The sequence below is a fragment of the Rhineura floridana genome, chromosome 8, assembly GCF_030035675.1.
Source record: "Rhineura floridana isolate rRhiFlo1 chromosome 8, rRhiFlo1.hap2, whole genome shotgun sequence".
In the NCBI taxonomy this organism is placed as follows: Eukaryota; Metazoa; Chordata; class Lepidosauria; order Squamata; family Rhineuridae; genus Rhineura; species Rhineura floridana.
This window is the reverse complement of record NC_084487.1, coordinates 127,966,069-127,982,797: the sequence shown is the minus strand read 5'-3', so window position 1 is coordinate 127,982,797 and position 16,729 is coordinate 127,966,069. Positions and strand designations below refer to the sequence as shown.

General features: G+C 46.1%; 1 protein-coding gene across 1 annotated transcript in view; it reads left to right on the top strand.

The window, feature by feature from the left end:
- The first annotated feature begins 3,289 nt into the window (after positions 1-3,289).
- Positions 3,290-16,729, top strand: part of WNT7B (Wnt family member 7B) — a 182,513-nt gene continuing 169,073 nt past the window's right edge. The window contains exon 1 of the mRNA XM_061582456.1: positions 3,290-3,753. Within this exon, the coding sequence (XP_061438440.1) occupies positions 3,683-3,753 (71 nt within the window). The 5' untranslated portion in view covers positions 3,290-3,682. The remainder of the gene's footprint in view (positions 3,754-16,729) is intronic.

The following is a 16,729-nucleotide window of genomic DNA, read 5'->3' as shown; positions in this document are numbered from 1 at the left end:
ATCAGGCAGCTGAGATGTTTGATTCCTGGGGAATAAACCAACCAACAACAGATGTGTGCCCCGCCATTTTCAGGCTCACCACAGCATTGGGGTGGGGGGGAAGAGAGGAAGAGAATACAGTGAAATCTCATTTGAACTCATAGTGAAAGTACCAGCACCCTACACTTCCACAGCAGTGATGAGGACACCCCCTTTTGTTAGCCCTGATGCATAACAATGGTGGGAGGAATGTTGTCAGCGGCATTGCCCATCTGCTTCCTCTCCATGGTGTCATACGGGTATCAGCCTGCCATGGATTAGGTGGTTCCAAGGCCTCCCTCTCAAGCTAAACACTGTCCTCTCCTCCAAGGAAAAAACTGGGAGGGAAGGGGGGAGAGAGAAGCAGGCCTAGGCAACCACTCCCTATTGGAGTTTGGTAGAGTAGAGCACAGAAATTAGTAGTCTGGTCAGAATGGTGGTTGAAAGAATAATGAAACTTATGGTTTATTACTCCTGGGAAATAAAGCCATTTTGAGTACAGAGATACAGGGATGTGGCGATTGTCGAATCATGAGACTAGCACTCTCACGCACTATCTGTCTCTGACTAGCAAGAAAAAGGAAGGAAGTAAAGCCTGAGAAAAACAAACAAATAGTTTCTTCAACAAGGAATCAGTGAGGGAATAATAGGTTGACTTTCTGTCTATTGCTGCCCTCCCCCACTGGTTCAGGTTACTTTTTTACAAATGTTGGTGCTGTATTCCCAACATCCCCCAGCCTCCACTTCCAAATATAGTCCCTAACTAGAACACAATGGCCATCGCCTAACAGTACAGCATTTCTCCTCCCCACTCCTTCCAGCAGGGCTACTCTCCCCAACACAGGTCTTTCCTGCCTCTGGACACACTGACTGAGAGAAGAAATGGAGAGGACCTTCACAAATCCTGCCCCCCAACCCTTTTTCTGAATTGTGCAGATACTGAGCCATGACAGGTTGAGTCTTTTCAGTGGAACTGATTTGTTCTACTACCTATCTGAAGCTCACAGTCTGAAGGAGGACCAAAAAGTTGCGTAATTTTTTAAAAAAAGTTAGAAAGACAAAAGTGGTTGGTAAGGCAAGCTGTAGGAAGAGCAATCACAAGTGGGCATTTGGGAAGGGGCCATGTGTTGTTAAGATTGTTTATTAGCAAAATGCAGATTATTGTAACAAGGTGATTATGAGGGACGGACCTGTATATTTCAGGGATTCCTGAAGGAACAGATATGTATTTCAGTAAGGGGCCCTTGCTGATGGAGACTGAACTTCTCACTATCAAATGGCGGTAGCTGGTTTTGTCCTGATTGTCATGCTAGCCTGTCCCCAAACACAAAGCCTTATACCTCTCTGCCCATATGAGTGGATGGCAGCCATGCCCTTTTGTAAGAAGAAAGTAGGAGCTCAACTTGCTCTTTCTGACTTTAGGGTGGTCAGATTTTCCAACAAATTGAAGCCAATTTAATTCCTCTTTTATAACTCAGTGGGGCCCACTAAGGACTGAGCCTGCAGCAACCTGTGTAGCCCATTCCCTTTACTTGCATAGCTACACCAATGAGATCCATTTCTCCTTGTGATGATGGCACTAGATTAGCTGTTTGTTTGCTTATTTACCTTTTTCTTTTGGCAATACCTCCTCCTGGCCATTTCCTATTCACGCTACTCACATACTCACATGACAAAGGCTTGACAATTGCTGGCAAAGCCTTTTGGAATCTCAAAGTCAAAGCCAGGTGGCTAACTAAAATTTCCAGTTGTTGGACGGCAAGGCTTCAGTGTTTTGGACAAGCCTTGCCCTGCTATAACTCATGAGTAGCAAGAACCAGAACAGCCCATCCAATGCAGAAAATGTTGCAGAACAAAGCAGGCAAAAGTAAGAAATTTGCTCAGATTGCCTAAGTCAGATATTGCACATTTCAACCTTTTTCAGCATAGAATTTGAATTGTCTTGGTTCAAAACATGGTCTGTTTTTTAAAATTCCTGTGCAAAGTGGAATGAAGCATGGCTAGATGGACAGAGGGTGTCCTGCTCTGGAGACAAAGCACCTGTAGATGCAGACACCTGTCAACATATGAAAGTGTCATACTTTATGATACAGACATTGTATATGTTGGTCTGTTGGAAAACGTCTCAATAAAGTAATACCTTTATTAGGACCAAGCAGTAGCTAAACTTACACATTGTTACTGAAGATGTATTCTTGCATGGTTTGAAAAAAGGGAATATCAAGCTTCAGTTAACTCATCCTGGCTCTTTTGATTTAAAAGTGTCCCCCATAAGGCACTGGAGAGGGAAGCTGGGTTAGTCACACCAACGGCTAGGACGGCAACTGTTAAGGGCAGGTAGGCAGATAGAAACACATCCTCCAAACAAAACCTCCAAATCCAGATAAGCTAATTGCTTTGCAAGGCTGGCAGCAGGAGGGCAGCTTCATATTGCAGTGTTGGATTCCTGTTATGTTGTTAAGTTGATAGCCTTTAGATGCACCTGTAATTGCTTAATTAATGAAAATATATTATTTATTGAGTATGATTTCTTCACTCTGTTGATAATGACTTGTTAAAGTTCTAAAACCAAAGGAATTATCCCCCTCCCGTTCATAAGCAGTGTTTTATTCATATGCAAATTTCATAGAATCATAGAACAGTAGAGTTGGAAGGGGCCTATAAGGCCATCAAGTCCAACCCCCTGCTCAATGCAGGAATCGAAATCAAATAGAATCATAGAATAGTAGAGTTGGAAGGGGCCTATAAGGTTAAACAATGTATACAACTATTGTTCGACTAAATAGCCTAATTCTGTGTTTAGAGTTCACGGAGTTCAATGGGACTTACTCCCAGGTAAGTGGATTGGAGGAAAACCCGTGGGACTTGCTTCCGTGTAAACGCACATAGGATCGGGATGTTTTCTTTTAATAAGATAAAAGTCCCCGATTAGTTTTTTAAATATATATATATATATATTGTGCCTGCTAAAGCAAGGCGAGAGAAGGGGTTGCAGCTCTGCTGAAGACAAATGCTTCATTGCAGACCCTATAATTATCTGAGACTCCCCCTCCCCTGTATTTTGTCTCTGGCTTCCCTTAAGCATTTTAGAATTGGGGAGATGAGCTTCGAGAAAGCAAAAGGAAGCCAATGAGGTGTGTGTGTGTGTGTGTGTGTGTGTGTGTGTGTGTGTGTGTGTGTGTGTGTGTGTGTGTGTGTGTGTGTGTGTGTGTGTGTGTGTGTGTGTGCGTGTGCGCGTGCTCGAGAGAGATCCTCCTACCTGGAGCTCCAGATCGCAAGATACGTGGTGTTACCTGTAGAAGTCAGAACAAGTAGAAACGCATTGAACTTGAAGGCTGCGGCGAGGCAGTCGATTACGACCAGAGCCTGAGCTTTTCCTCCGGAGACTCCCCTAGCCATTTTCAATGTTGCCCTTTCTTATTTTCAAGAAAATGCAAACGCCTCCCTATCTTTCTTCCGCCTTTTTTGTCGTTTTTTGGCCACCATGGTTTGAGGGGAAACTGCTCGTCTGAAGGGTGCGGAGGTTCCCCTCCGTCCTGCCTCCGCGGGAGTCTCCCACCGGCTCCCTGCTGGGATTTAATCGGCAGAGCTCCCTTTCGCCTGCTGCTCTGCCCCCCCCCGCACAGTTTTATATTATATGGCTCACTCCATGCCCTCCTAGATCATGCACAGGAACTTCCGAAAGTGGATTTTCTACGTGTTTCTCTGCTTTGGAGTCATCTATGTCAAACTAGGGTGAGTAGGAGACGGTCTCCGGCAATCCGATTTTTTTTTGGGGGGGGGACGGGCGCTTCGGGGGTGGAGGGAAGATTGTCGTCGTTGTGTGCCAACAATGCAACATATTGCTTTTCAACGGTGCCTTCTCTTCGTTTCACGGGATCTGGAAAAGGGTTGTTGTAAACTCGGAGCGAGGCTTTGGCTACCAAATATAAGATATATGAGTGGGGGGAGGGAGAAATCTGGGGGTATGCTGCGTGCACCAGCTATGAGACGGGGCTTATGGAAAGATAAGGGCTCGTGAACCCAAGCTTCACATCGATCAACCAAAAGAAATATCGATTTTTTTTTTTAAGCTTGGAGGCGCCGGTCATGTGACCACAGCAATTTGAAAGACATTTGTGCGTTGTTCGGTGTGTCGTCGACGTGCCTGTGTCTGCAAAGAAGCAAAGACGCTTTGCAGATTGCTGGTTTTGTTTTTAACTCTTGTCGGACAAGGGGGATCGAAAAGAATGCCTGTGGGTTCTTGTGTTATCATTATTGCAAAGACACTTCGCCCCTTAACGCAGGCTGCGATCCCAACTGCAGATTTACTCAGAAGTAAATGCCATTCACAGGAGCGGGACTTGCATCAGAGTAAAGGTAGCCCCTGAGGGTGAGCCGATCCAGCGGAGGCTTCCTTTCCTGTGGAGCCCCGTACGACTTACTTCCGAGGAAACCTGCACAGGCTCGCGCAGCCAGGCTGCAGCCTCCTGACCGTGCCTACCTGGAAGGAAACCCCGGGGAGCTCAATGGGACTTCCTTTCCAGGAAAGCACAGCTCGGGCCAAGCAGGGCAGGCTGCTCAGTCTTCAGCCGCGTGTTCGCCCCGAAGGAAGGCGCTGGGAGGTCACTTAAGCGTCCTCCCCAGCAAAAGCGCTCGCCACTGCAGCTCTGGGAAGTGGCCCCGGGGTTCGGGGCGGGGGAGTCCGGGGAAAGCCTGCGCCGGATTGCAGCCTCCCTCGGGGGATGCAGGACCCTTGGGACTCAGCGGGACTCGCGGCCCGGTAAACCCGCTCTCAGGATCGGGCTTAGCGCCAGACTGCGGGGCCCGTTTCCCGGGAAGGAATGTCACCTCGCCTTGCACATCAGCAGGGAAGCTTATACGGGGGCGAGCCTTCCCCACGCAGATCCATGCTGGGTGGGTGTGTTGGTATGTGTCTCTACCTTTTGCTAGGATTGCCAGCCCAACCTCAGAAGCTCTCGGCGTCTTCGCAAGGGCAGGGTCCGTCCCTGGCTCCACACCTGCTCCCCGCGATCGGGGGCAACGGAGGGGAGGGGGAATTGCTGCTGGAGGTGAGGTGGGCGATCTCCTCCGAGCCCCACTCGGCCAGCCCCCCCCTCTCTCACACACACACACACACGCCGGCGGGAGGGGAGCGGCGCGGCGTCGGGGGCAGCGGGCTTCAATGCTGCACTCCGGGCCTTTTCCCGCAAGAGAAGCTCCGGGCCGGATGGCAGGTTCTTTCCGCCAGCTCAGGTGATTCCAGCAGCCACGTTTGGTCTCCCTTCCCTGCTCGACGCCCTTCTGAATATGGCTTGTCGCACTAGGCTGCCTGCCTGCCTGCCCTGAGTTGTATTTCCACATTCCTTTGCCCCAGCCGAGTTTCTACCTGTTGAGCCGCACGGTAAAGATCCCTGCCTTTTATCTCCCCCCCCCTCTCTCTCTTTTTTTTTTTGCATAGCTGCGGGATTATTTCCCCCCGTTCGCTCTCTTTCACGATCAAGAATGCGCAGAGCGAGTCGCGAGCTACAGTCCCGGCCCTTGAAACTGGAATGAGGCGGGCAAAGGTGGAGGGGGCGTCCGCGAGTGTCTTTTAACCAGAACCGAGGCGGGCGGGCATGTGTGGGGACTAGGTGCAGGACGGCTGGGAGATTCGAGGCTGCTTTCATACTATTTAGCGCCTCTATAGCGCCACTCCAAAGGAGCAGTGCATTTGTTCTCTGGTATATTGCAACAACCCTGTAAGGTAGATCGGTACGATGAGCTCCATATTGCAGATGCAGGGCCACGCGTGGGCGCGGAGAGCACAGTGGCTCGCCTAGCGCCGCTTCCTGGCCGAGGCGGGATTCGAACCCAGGACTTCCTTCCTGATCCGCCTCTCAGTCACTGCGATCGTCTGCACGAGTACTCAGAGTGAAGTCCCGCTGTACTCAGTTGGGCTTCCTCCCGGGCCTTGGCCCCTGTGATATAGTCCCTCCAATAAATCCTACTATCGTGGACCCTCGTTGATTTGAGTGGCGTTGCTTCGAGAAAGGCTTTGGAGTCTTGTAGCCCCGATCCTCCGCATGCCACGTTGAAGAGGTTTATCCCCAGGTAGGACTGCACTCCTATGTACAGTTTCTTCGGAGTGAGGCCCGTTGAGCTCGGTGGGCTTTAGTTCTGAGTCAATATGGGTTGCAAGTGCGCATGGGTCTGCGGCCCCTGTGGCCAAGCTTAATCGGCGCAATGGGGCTTGCTCCCAAGTTTGTGTGCAGGGCATCGCAGAGTCCAGCGGCTCCTCTGCCACTAGGCCATTTTCACGTGATATGTTAGTGAAGGACGGCCTCGCGCAGTCTCTCAGATGGTTTGGTTATGTGACAGCATTACTATGCAAACGATGAACGTGTGAACGGACCCTATGGAAACATCCCGAGTATGAGGCCCCACCAGCTGAACGCTCTATGACTTTAGAGGAGCCATTCCACACCAGCTTCACACTTGATATTGTAGTCACCTAGTGCTCCACGTGCATGTGCGAACCAGATTTTTTGGTGAAGTACAACTGTGAGCATTTCTCGCTGATATGTCTAAATTCACCTGTGGCTGGAAAAAATGAGGAAGTGGAACTGAGCATCTACATGTTCCAGTCACCAAATTTTCCTTGACTGTACACTAGTTTAAGCACAGACCAGTTAAGACCTTCAGAAGGTAACCAGAGTCCGGGTGGACCAGATGTCTAGTTCATAGCCCTGTTTCCCACAGTGCTCAAACTTCTCACACTGTGGCTCTGCAGTAAATGGTATTCAGAGGCCTCTACTCCTGGAGGCTTCCTATTCCCATCATGATGAGTAGCCACTGAGACTTCTCCTCAGTTTATGTGCCTAAACCCCTTAAAGCCACCTAAGCCAGAGGCTACTGCCACACCTTGTGGCAATGAGGCTATACATTCATTAAGTGTTGGGTGTAAAAGGTTTGTCTGTCCTGAATCTCCTGCTAATCAGCATTGTAGGATGATCCAAGTTCTAGTATTAGGAGAGAGAGAAACTTCTCTGTATACACTTTCTCCACCCCATGCGTAATTTTATAATCCTCTGTCACATTCCCCTCTTAGTTGTTGGAAGTGGGGCAAGAGCAACTCCTGTTTTGTTCTTTTGTTTGTGTTCCAGAAGGGAGATAGAGTTAGGGTCCTCCAAATGGATAGGCTTGACCACCTTTACCTGTGATGCTCTCACTGACTTCCTTCAGTTGTTAGACTGATATGCTTAGGGAAGCTTATCTGCCCCTCCTTCTTCCACCTTTTCCTCTCTTCTCTTCTTCCACTGTCAGAGAGAGAGGAGACTCCTTTGTCTCTGCTCTCTCCCTCCTGAGCCATGAGGGCAACTCCCAAACCTGGGCGTAGCACCTACAATTTAGTTAGTTAGAACTAGGTATGCCTTTCCTATCTACTATGTATTTCTATAAATAAAGTAGCTTTTCTTATTTTACTAAGTCTTAAGTCTCAGTGATCTCAATGCAGGGTAAAAGCCTGCTACTTAGGTAAATGCACACACTGGTACACAGCATCTCAGACTGTTGACAATCTCTGCTAATATCTATACAAATTTACACAACATTAGTCACTGTTTTTCTAAATGTATGTTCCATGCTTCTAGTAGGTGATCAAAGGTCTCTGTATCCTTTAGGGTTCCTGCCACATCAAAGTTACTGTATCTGTTTGGGGCAGCATTACAGGAGCTGTGGTATCTAGATGGTGTTGTAATTTGTTTGGAAGAAGGCATTTATCTTAAAATGATCCTTCATTCATCTTATGTTCCTTTTGCAGCTCTGGAGCCCACAACTACCCACTCTCCCTCAAGCTCTTTATGCACTCTATATCCATATTTACACAGAAGTAAGTTGCAATTATTTCAGAGGGGTGTACATCCAAGTCAGCCATCTAACCTTGCCCTATGTTTTCTTGGAAGTAAGTCACAATGGGAACTTTACAAAGTCCCACTGGAATAAATTGGATTTATTTCAGATGCATTAGACTATGTCACTAATCTGAATACAAAAAGTTTCCCTGTGCACTTCACTGAGACTTACTACCAGCTAAATATGTATTAAGACTGCAGCTTTAATAATGTCTCTCATAGAAACCAGTTGGACATAAATGTGTTTCACTTTGGCTATGCATCTATTCTCTTGTGCTGTAGGCCTTGTTCACATGTTCATAAACATCCGTTATTCCATACTCCTGATACCACTCATGAAAAATGTGCTTTGAGGAGGTTCGATGGTGTTATACCTGTGATGGACCACTTACACCTGCACATCAAGCCATTCCTTGATGTTGCAGTCATTCAGGGTTGAATATCTGTGAGCCAGCCCTGTTTCCATATAAGATGCTGAGGTGTTTAAGTACAGGATTGCTTCTCTTTCCTGAGATGGTACTACACTCATTTAGTAAAGGCAGTAGCTGATCAGAACTAGCAAGCCCAGATCTGGTTGGTTCATTGTCACTGTATAACCAAAGAAATAAAAGTTATGGAAGAACAGTTCAGGGACAACTATAAAGATATGTTCTTATAGTCACTAAATACTGTATATTGACTAGGCAAGATTCTTTGTTACTCATCTTCATCCAGCTACATCTTACCACCTTCTTCAAGACATCACATACATTTCTAGTGAAGTAGCCTCTTGCCTAGGACAGTTTCCTACCACAAAGTCGTTGCTACCAGCATCTCAAGGACTACAGGACTCTGTTCTTTTTGCTTTGGGACACTAAGGACCAGTTCACACATGACTGCACATCACAGGGTTAGTCAACCCATGGTGACTGGCAGTTAAATGAGTATGTTTTATTTATTTATTTATTTATTATAAACAAAAGCACTAAAACTCTCAAATATAAAAACAAACTTTAACATATATTAAATATATATTGCAACTCTGATAAGTATTCTATTCATGGTTTTCTGAAGGTTTATACTTGGCATTTCCACGAGAATTCTCCAAGTGGCTAACATGTTATGTAAATTTGTATAGATATTATCAGATGTTGTCAATGGTCTGAGATACGTGTGTGTCAGTGTGTGTGTTTACCTAAGTAGCAGGCTGTTACCCTGCATTAAGATCACTAAGACTTAAAGACTTATTAAAATAAGAAAAGCTACTATATTTATAGAAATACATAGTAGATAGGAAAGGAATACCTAGTTCTAACTAACTAAGTTGGAGGCGCAACATCCAGACTGTTGGAAGTGGGGCAAGAGCAACTCCTGTTTTGTTCTTTTGTTTGTGCTCCAGAAGGGAGATAGTTAGGGTCCTCCAGATGGATAGGCTTGTTTACCTTACCTGTGATGCTCTGACTGACTTCCTTCTGTCGCTAGACTGTGACGTCTTTAGGGAAGCTTACCTGCCCCTCCTTCTTTTGCCCTTTCCATTCCTTTTGTCCTCTGACCATCCGGGAGAGAGGAGACATCCCTTTGTCTTTGCTCTCTCCAAGCATGAGGCTAACTCCCGCACCTGGGCGTTATGCCTCCAACTTAGCTGGTTAGTTAGAACTAGGCATGCCTTTATCTTTTTCTATAAATAAAGTAGCTTTTCTTATTTTACTAAGTCTCAAGTCTCAGTGATGCTGATGCAGGGAAAAACCTGCTTTCTTAGGCAAACGCATGCATATGCTGGCACACTCGCATTTCAACATTTGCTGTTACTCTGCTGCTGTGGTGTTGCTTTAAACTAAATTAAACACACAATTACACACAGCGTAACACAGACGAGGGAGTTGCCCTCATGGCTGAGGCAGGGCAAAGGTGTCTCCTCTCTCTCAGACAGTGGAAGAAGAGAGGAGAGGGAAAGGGCGGAAGGAGGAGGGGCAGATAAGCTTCCTTAAGCATATCAGTCTAACAACTGAAGGAAGTCAGTGAGAGCATCACAGGTAAAGGTAGTCAAGCCTATCCATCTGGAGGACCCTAACTCTATCTCCCTTCTGGAACATAAACAAAAGAACAAAACAGGAGCTGCTCTTGCCCCACTTCCAACATAACAAAATCAATGTCAGTAAAAATCAAGGAATCATACTAAATCAGTACAAAACAGAAATCATGTCAGATCTCTGCCCCTGCTGTTGATATTGAGCAGTTAAAAATGTAAATGTACTGCCTTCAAGTCTTATGGCAACCCTATGAATAGGGTTTTCATGAGGCTGAGGGGCAGTGACTGGCCCAAGGTCACCCAGTGAGCTGTTGGAATATATGGGGTTCAACTTCAACTTGTGGGTTGAGGCTGCATGGGGCTAAAGGCATAGCTAGAGAGGAGACCTCTTGGTTGCTAGGCTATACCTGTCCTTTGATCTCCTGCTGTCTCTTCCTTCCTGCTAGACTGATATGCAAGGAATGTTGATCCCTGTTCCTTCCCGCCTTCTACCAGTTTTTTTTTCTCTGGAGAGGGGAGCAGACATCTTTCCTTTGTCTCTCCCTCTCAATCAGCATGAGGGCTGCACTGGGACCAGTGCCGGCTGCTCCAGCATAGCTAGTTAGCTAGATATAGAACTCTTTCCTATCAAGTATGTACTTCCAGAATAAAGTAGTTATTTCTTATTTTAAAGCTTAAAGTCTCTGTCTGACTAATTTACAGGGAAGGTAGAATCTTAGCAAAGATTGAAACACACACACATAAGCTTGCTCAAAACTCTCTGTTCTGCTACGCAACTCTGCAGGGTCCTACAGGACATGGGGCCCAATGTCCTATATGAGCTTCATGGCTATGTAGGGATTCGAACCCTGGTTTCCCAGGTGTTAGTCCAACACCTTAACCACTACACCACAGTGGCTTTCCCATTGAGCATTTACCACAGTTGATTTCCATGTGCCAGCAGCAAAGATGATGTCATATCTGGGATGGTTCAGTCATTCATTCATACAGGCAAATCACCATTTGATGCTTCAATAGACCAAAGAGGGAGATGTGAACCAGCCCCACCAAAGGTAGCTTTCTGAAACTGGTATAATCTGCCACATTGTTGATGTCAGCTGTCAGGTGTTGGTTTCTGAAGGACTTCCAAGTTGATGTGTTCAAAGAGATTTGGAATTTCTAAGAGATACTAAACCAGGCAGCAAGTTTTTTTTTTTTTTTACCCTCTGGTTTTGCTCCCTTGTTTTGGGGAGTTCATCACACGTATATACTGCAGCTGTTGCCTGCAAGTACTTGCTCCTATTCAATTCAGAATAGAGTTTCACTGGGTGATTGCAGAAGTCCATTTACCCAGTGGTGTGCATGATGACTGGAGCAATTTGGCAACCTGCTCTTCTGGACCATCCTGCCATGCAGAGAAGAGAATCTTACTACACATCCTCACTTTAACTGAACTACAGAGGAAATGGTAAAATTTTCTTCAGCATTTGGAAGGAGGATACAGAGGACCAGCATACTGCAGTCTGCAGGCTCAGATCTGAAACCTAATGTGGCTCACACAGGCTTGTGAAATACATGTGGCATGTGAAATAATAGTTTTCTGACTACCCATGTATCTTCGGGGGGGGGGGAGAGATTTTGGAGCTCAGATAGTAAAGATCCATCAGTCCCAGAACCTACCTGGTAGAAGCTCCACCATACAACCAGGAAACTATCCACAGACGGAGTAGAGGTTACTGTAGGTGAGGAACACCATTTATTTGGAGAGGCATGCAAAGAGAATATGCTGCACTAAAGAAGGGCATAGATCAATAATAATAATGTTGGAATATGTGGTTCAACTCCAACTTGTGGGTTGAGACTGCATGGGGTTAAAAGGGTAGACAGAGAGGAGACCTCCTGATTGCTAGGCTAATACCTGTCCTTTGATCTCCTGCTGTCTCTCCCTTCCTGCTAGACTGATATGCATAGGATGTTGACCACATCTTCCGAACTCCTTCCTTCTTTTTTCTCTTGAGAGGGAGAGCAGATATATTCTCCTTGACTCTCCCTCTCCTCCAAGCATGAGGGCAAACACTAGGCCTAGTGTTTGCATCTCCAACGTAGCTAGTTAGCTAGATGTAGAACCCTTTCCTATCAAGTATGTATTTCCAGAATAAAGTAGTTATTTTGAAGCTTAAAGTCTCTGTCTGACTAATTTGCAGGGAAGGTGTAAACTTTAGCAAAACTTCAAACACATATAAAGGCTCACTCAGTCTCTCCATTCCCAGTTTCGCCTCTCTCTGACAAATAATGAAAAATAAAGAGGGCCACATGTCATCCAAACGGGTGACAGCTGGAACACTGATCCAAACTTGCAGGCACAGCACTTGATTTTTCTAATTGATTGATTGTTGGAAGCTGAACAACAACAATAAATAAATTATTACCCAAAGGTCCCAGGGCGGATTACAACAGTAGTAACTTACAACAATTTAAAACATATAGTTAAAAACAATCAAACAACATCACAGATAAAAAGGGTGGGTCCTAAAAATATACATCTCAGATGTCGAAAGCCAGGGTAAAGAGATGCCCCTTGGTGAATTGTATCCAGTGAAAAGCATTATATTTGAGGTGATATGAAGGTTCTCTCTGTGATGGCCAATTCAGCCGTTTATCGCTCAGTGTTAGAGTCATCTGAGTGCTGAACAAGCAATATGTGAACTAGTCCTTGATTTATTGGACTGCAACCTCTTGGTGACTTTCATGTGTGAGGAAGCTGTCACAGAAGTAAGGTCCATTTGGCTTCGAAGACAATGCTTCCCCCCCCAAAAAAGACAATTCAGGTACTTCCTCCTGCCTGTTATGGTGCAACCATATGTAAAGAAAAAAAACAGGAGTGATGTACATATATGTGTGAACCAGCCCTTGCACTCTTTTAGCTAAATGCGCGAACAGACAAAGGCATTACCTGTGAGGTGCTGACATGCGATACAAAAGTTTTCTCTCTGGATTTGTGTCTGTGATGCAAATTCACACATGCAGATCAGTAAGTGATTTTGGTCACTTGAGCAAACGCGCGTCAACCAGCCCAGAGCTGCAGCCCTTGGTTATGCTGTGTGTTTTCGCGATTCCCACGTTGCTTGCATCCTGACTTTACATATTGAAGGGTGCACTTAAAATCACCACGTGTGAAGCAGACTCCAGCCAGAGTAGAGAAAGGGAAGAAAGAGTTTCAAGCAGGAGGGCACAACCACTGTACGAGCTAAATAGGCGGGCTACGAAAAAACAGTTGACAAGACAGGCAAAACCTCCCTGGTCCCTTAGGTCCATCCATTTCCCATGCTGTTCTGGTTTGTTTTGGGGTGGGGGGAAGCGAAGAAGAAACGCGGGGTAGTCTAGGAGGGCAGGTTGCTTTGTGTTGCTGTTACAAATGACACAGACGAGACTGAAAAGGGGATACACAGCAGCCCCAGACAGATAAATATTGATGAATGGCCTCCTCTCCTTCTCCTCCTCTTCCGTCGGTAACTGCAAATGTACTGTAAAGAAAAGAAAAGAAAAGAAATGCCGTATAGAGAGCGACTCCACCAGATCCCTCACCAACGCTGGGAGAGAGATGATGATCCTTCACTTTCCCTAACAATAGGCGGTGAAATTGACTCGGGCTGCTTGGAGGCTAGACGGGCGGGAGAGGCAATTATTCCCTCTTTCATCGAGCCTTGGAAAGACCAATTCTCCCCCACCCACCCTGAAATCAAATCCTTTTGAATGCAATGATACCTTTCTTTCTTTCTTTCTTTCTTTCTTTCTTTCTTTCTTTCTTTCTTTCTTTCTTTCTTTCTTTCTTTCTTTCTTTCTTTCTTTCTTCTCTCGCTCTCTTCTCTCCGGCAGCTTTTTCTGTACAGAAAAGAAGAGGGGGAAATGATTATGTAGCCGTCTGCGTTTCTCTGCAGTCTTCTCGGATTTGCAGTATGAATCGAAGTGTTTCTTTTAGGGAAGGGGGCGGCGAAGTAGACTGCATTTTTGCCATCTTTTGGGTCATTTTGCAGGACTCGGTGGTGACGAAGATAGCACTCGATGGGCGGGGGGGGGACCGCCAGCAAAACAACAAGGTTTGGCGTGGACTAAATAGCCCTCCTAATCATCATCATCATCTATATATTATTCATTTATATTATCAATAACGAGCATCACTAACAATTCAATATGGCGCCATCAAAGTGCAAAAACAGGTCCCCGCAAGAAAGAGATAGCAGAAGAGATCCTAGAGTAATAAGTGTAACTGCACCTTCCCAGTCTTAGGCTGCAGTCCAATACACACTTACCTGGGAGTGTCCCACTGAACCCAATGGAGCTTACTTCTGAGTAGACATGTATTGGATTGCAGCCTTACTTTTATGGAAAAGGTGGGCTTTGAGGAGGGATTAATGGTCTCATTTGCTGGATTTTTGAAACTGGATCTTAAAACACTATTGCAAAGGCAACAGTTTTTGGATGTAAGCTGCAGCGACACCAGAAAAAAAGGGGGGGCACAGAAGGGGCAAAGAATATTTCCAAGTGGGCAAAATATATTCGGTAGTGAGGCGAGCTTCTTGTTGGTGTGGGGGCTTGCCCCCTTTGGCACCGCCCCTGGATGTAAAGGATAAATGAAAATGATCGATCAGGATGGCTTTTAGATTTATTATTAACAACAACAACAACAATAACACTTTTATACCACTCCACTGCATTGTCTCCGTGATCCCTTTAACAACCCTGTAAGGTAGGTCAATATTGTCTCCAGCTTGCGGGGGTGGTGTGGGGAGAAACATCCCGACCCTAAAGCCACCTCATGAACATGTGGCTGAGGTGAGATCTGAAACATCCCGGCTCCAGTCACAGTCCACACTGGCGCAACCCGATCCTAGCCACGTTTACTCGAAAGTAAGTCCTCCTGAGTTTAATGGAGCCTTCCTCCTCAGTCAATGTCCGGAGGCTTCCAGCCTCAGGTTCTGCGTGCTTTATTTGAACACCGTCATATTTAGTTCAGAGTAGACAGGGTAAGATCCGGCTGTTAAGCCTCATACAGGGGTGTAGTAGTCCAGAGTCCTGGGGGGGTCAGACACCCGTTTCTTTTTTGGGAGCAGGGTCCTAGCCAGGTCCCTAAGTGTTGTGGTGCTAAATTTGTTAATCAGAGAGTAAGGGGGGTCTGAAATGCGAGTGTGCCAGCGTGTGCGTGCGTTTACCTAAGAAAGCAGGCTTTACCCTGCATTAGGATCACTGAGACTTAAGACTTAGTAAAATAAGAAAAACTACTTTATTTATAGAAATACATAGTAGATAGAAAGGCATACCTAGTTCTAACTAACTAAGTTGGAGGTGCAACACCCAGGCGTGGGAAGTGCCCTCATGGCTAGGAGAGACACAGCAGAGACAAAGGTGTCTGTTCTCTCTCTTATAGGCAGAGAAGAGAAGAGAAGAGAGGGTGGAAGGAGGAGGGGCAGATAAGCTTCCCTTAAGATGTACCAGTCTAGCAATGGAAGAAAGTCAGTCAGAGCATCACAGGTAAAGGCAATCAAGCCTATCCATCTGGAGGACTCTAACTCTATCTCCCTTCTGGAACATAAACAAAAGAACAAATCAGGACTTGCTGTTGCCCCACTTTCAACACCCCTTCTCAATGAGTGTTTGGTTCAGCGCAGCTTGCAATGTCTGACTTTACCCAACGCCTTCATGAGAGCATCTGCAGTCATGTCTTCTGTTAGACAATACTCCATCTTGAGTAGTCCCCTGCGGTAGGTACGTGTTTCACGTCTATGTGCTTGGTGTGTGAACTCACCCCTTCTGACTCAAAGAGTCTGTTGCATCCTTGATTGCTTCCCAGTCCCTTTTGGTTGGTGAGTTGGTTCTTCAGCACACGTATCCCACTCTCCCACCACATCTGGCTTGGTAACAATACTGATATACAGACATTTTCTGATGTCTTGTATCTCTCAGCATTTCCTTTAGCATCTGGCTTTTTCTTGAATTTCCTCTTGAAGCCTGCAGCTTTCCTTCCTTGAGGAAGCTTGGTCAGTGTCCAAGTTTTATTTTGGTGTAGAGCTTCCAGCTCTTCCTTGGCTGGCTACCTCCACCTTTCAGCTTCAGCTTTGGGTAAGGCTTCAATCTCTTTCCAGGTCTCTGGTTCTGGAAGTTCATCTCTCACGAGGTTAGCAAATCTGTCTGGTGGTACACCTCTGTTGGTGTGTTCAGAGCATCTAGGTGCTGGCGCTTCGGCTGCCCCTTCTGGCTCTGATGCCTGTTCTGGCTCAGTTGCCGCTTCTGGCTCAGACTCCTCACCTCCCTCTGCAGGTATATTATTGTTATACCTTCTGTGGAGGAAGAATAACTCAGCTTCTTCCATTTTGCTGTCATCTGTTTGGTGTGGCATCCCTTCTGGTCGGTGTGCGCACTTTCCTTCATCAAAGTGGACAGCTCTGTACACTCCAACTTCAGCAGTTTTCTGATCTATTACTCTGTGTCCCTTTTGCGTTGAAGAATATCCAATGAATATTACTTCCTTGGCAGTGTTGTCAAGTTTTGATCTCTTTTGTTTTGGGATGCGCACAAAGGCCTTGCACCCGAATACACGAAGGTGAGACACACCTGGTGTCCTATCATGCCATAGTTCAAATGGTGTTTTGTTGGTTGCAGATGCAGGAAGTCGGTTTTGCAGGTAGATGGCAGTAACCACAGCTTCTCCCCAGTACTTCTTCGGTAACTGTGCATCTTCCAACAAGGAACGAATCATTTGTCCAAGGGTCCTGTTCATTCTCCCTGTGACCCCATTCTGTTCTAGGTTGTACAGAACTGTAGTCTGGTGCTCTATGCCTTCCTCACGGAGAAAGTC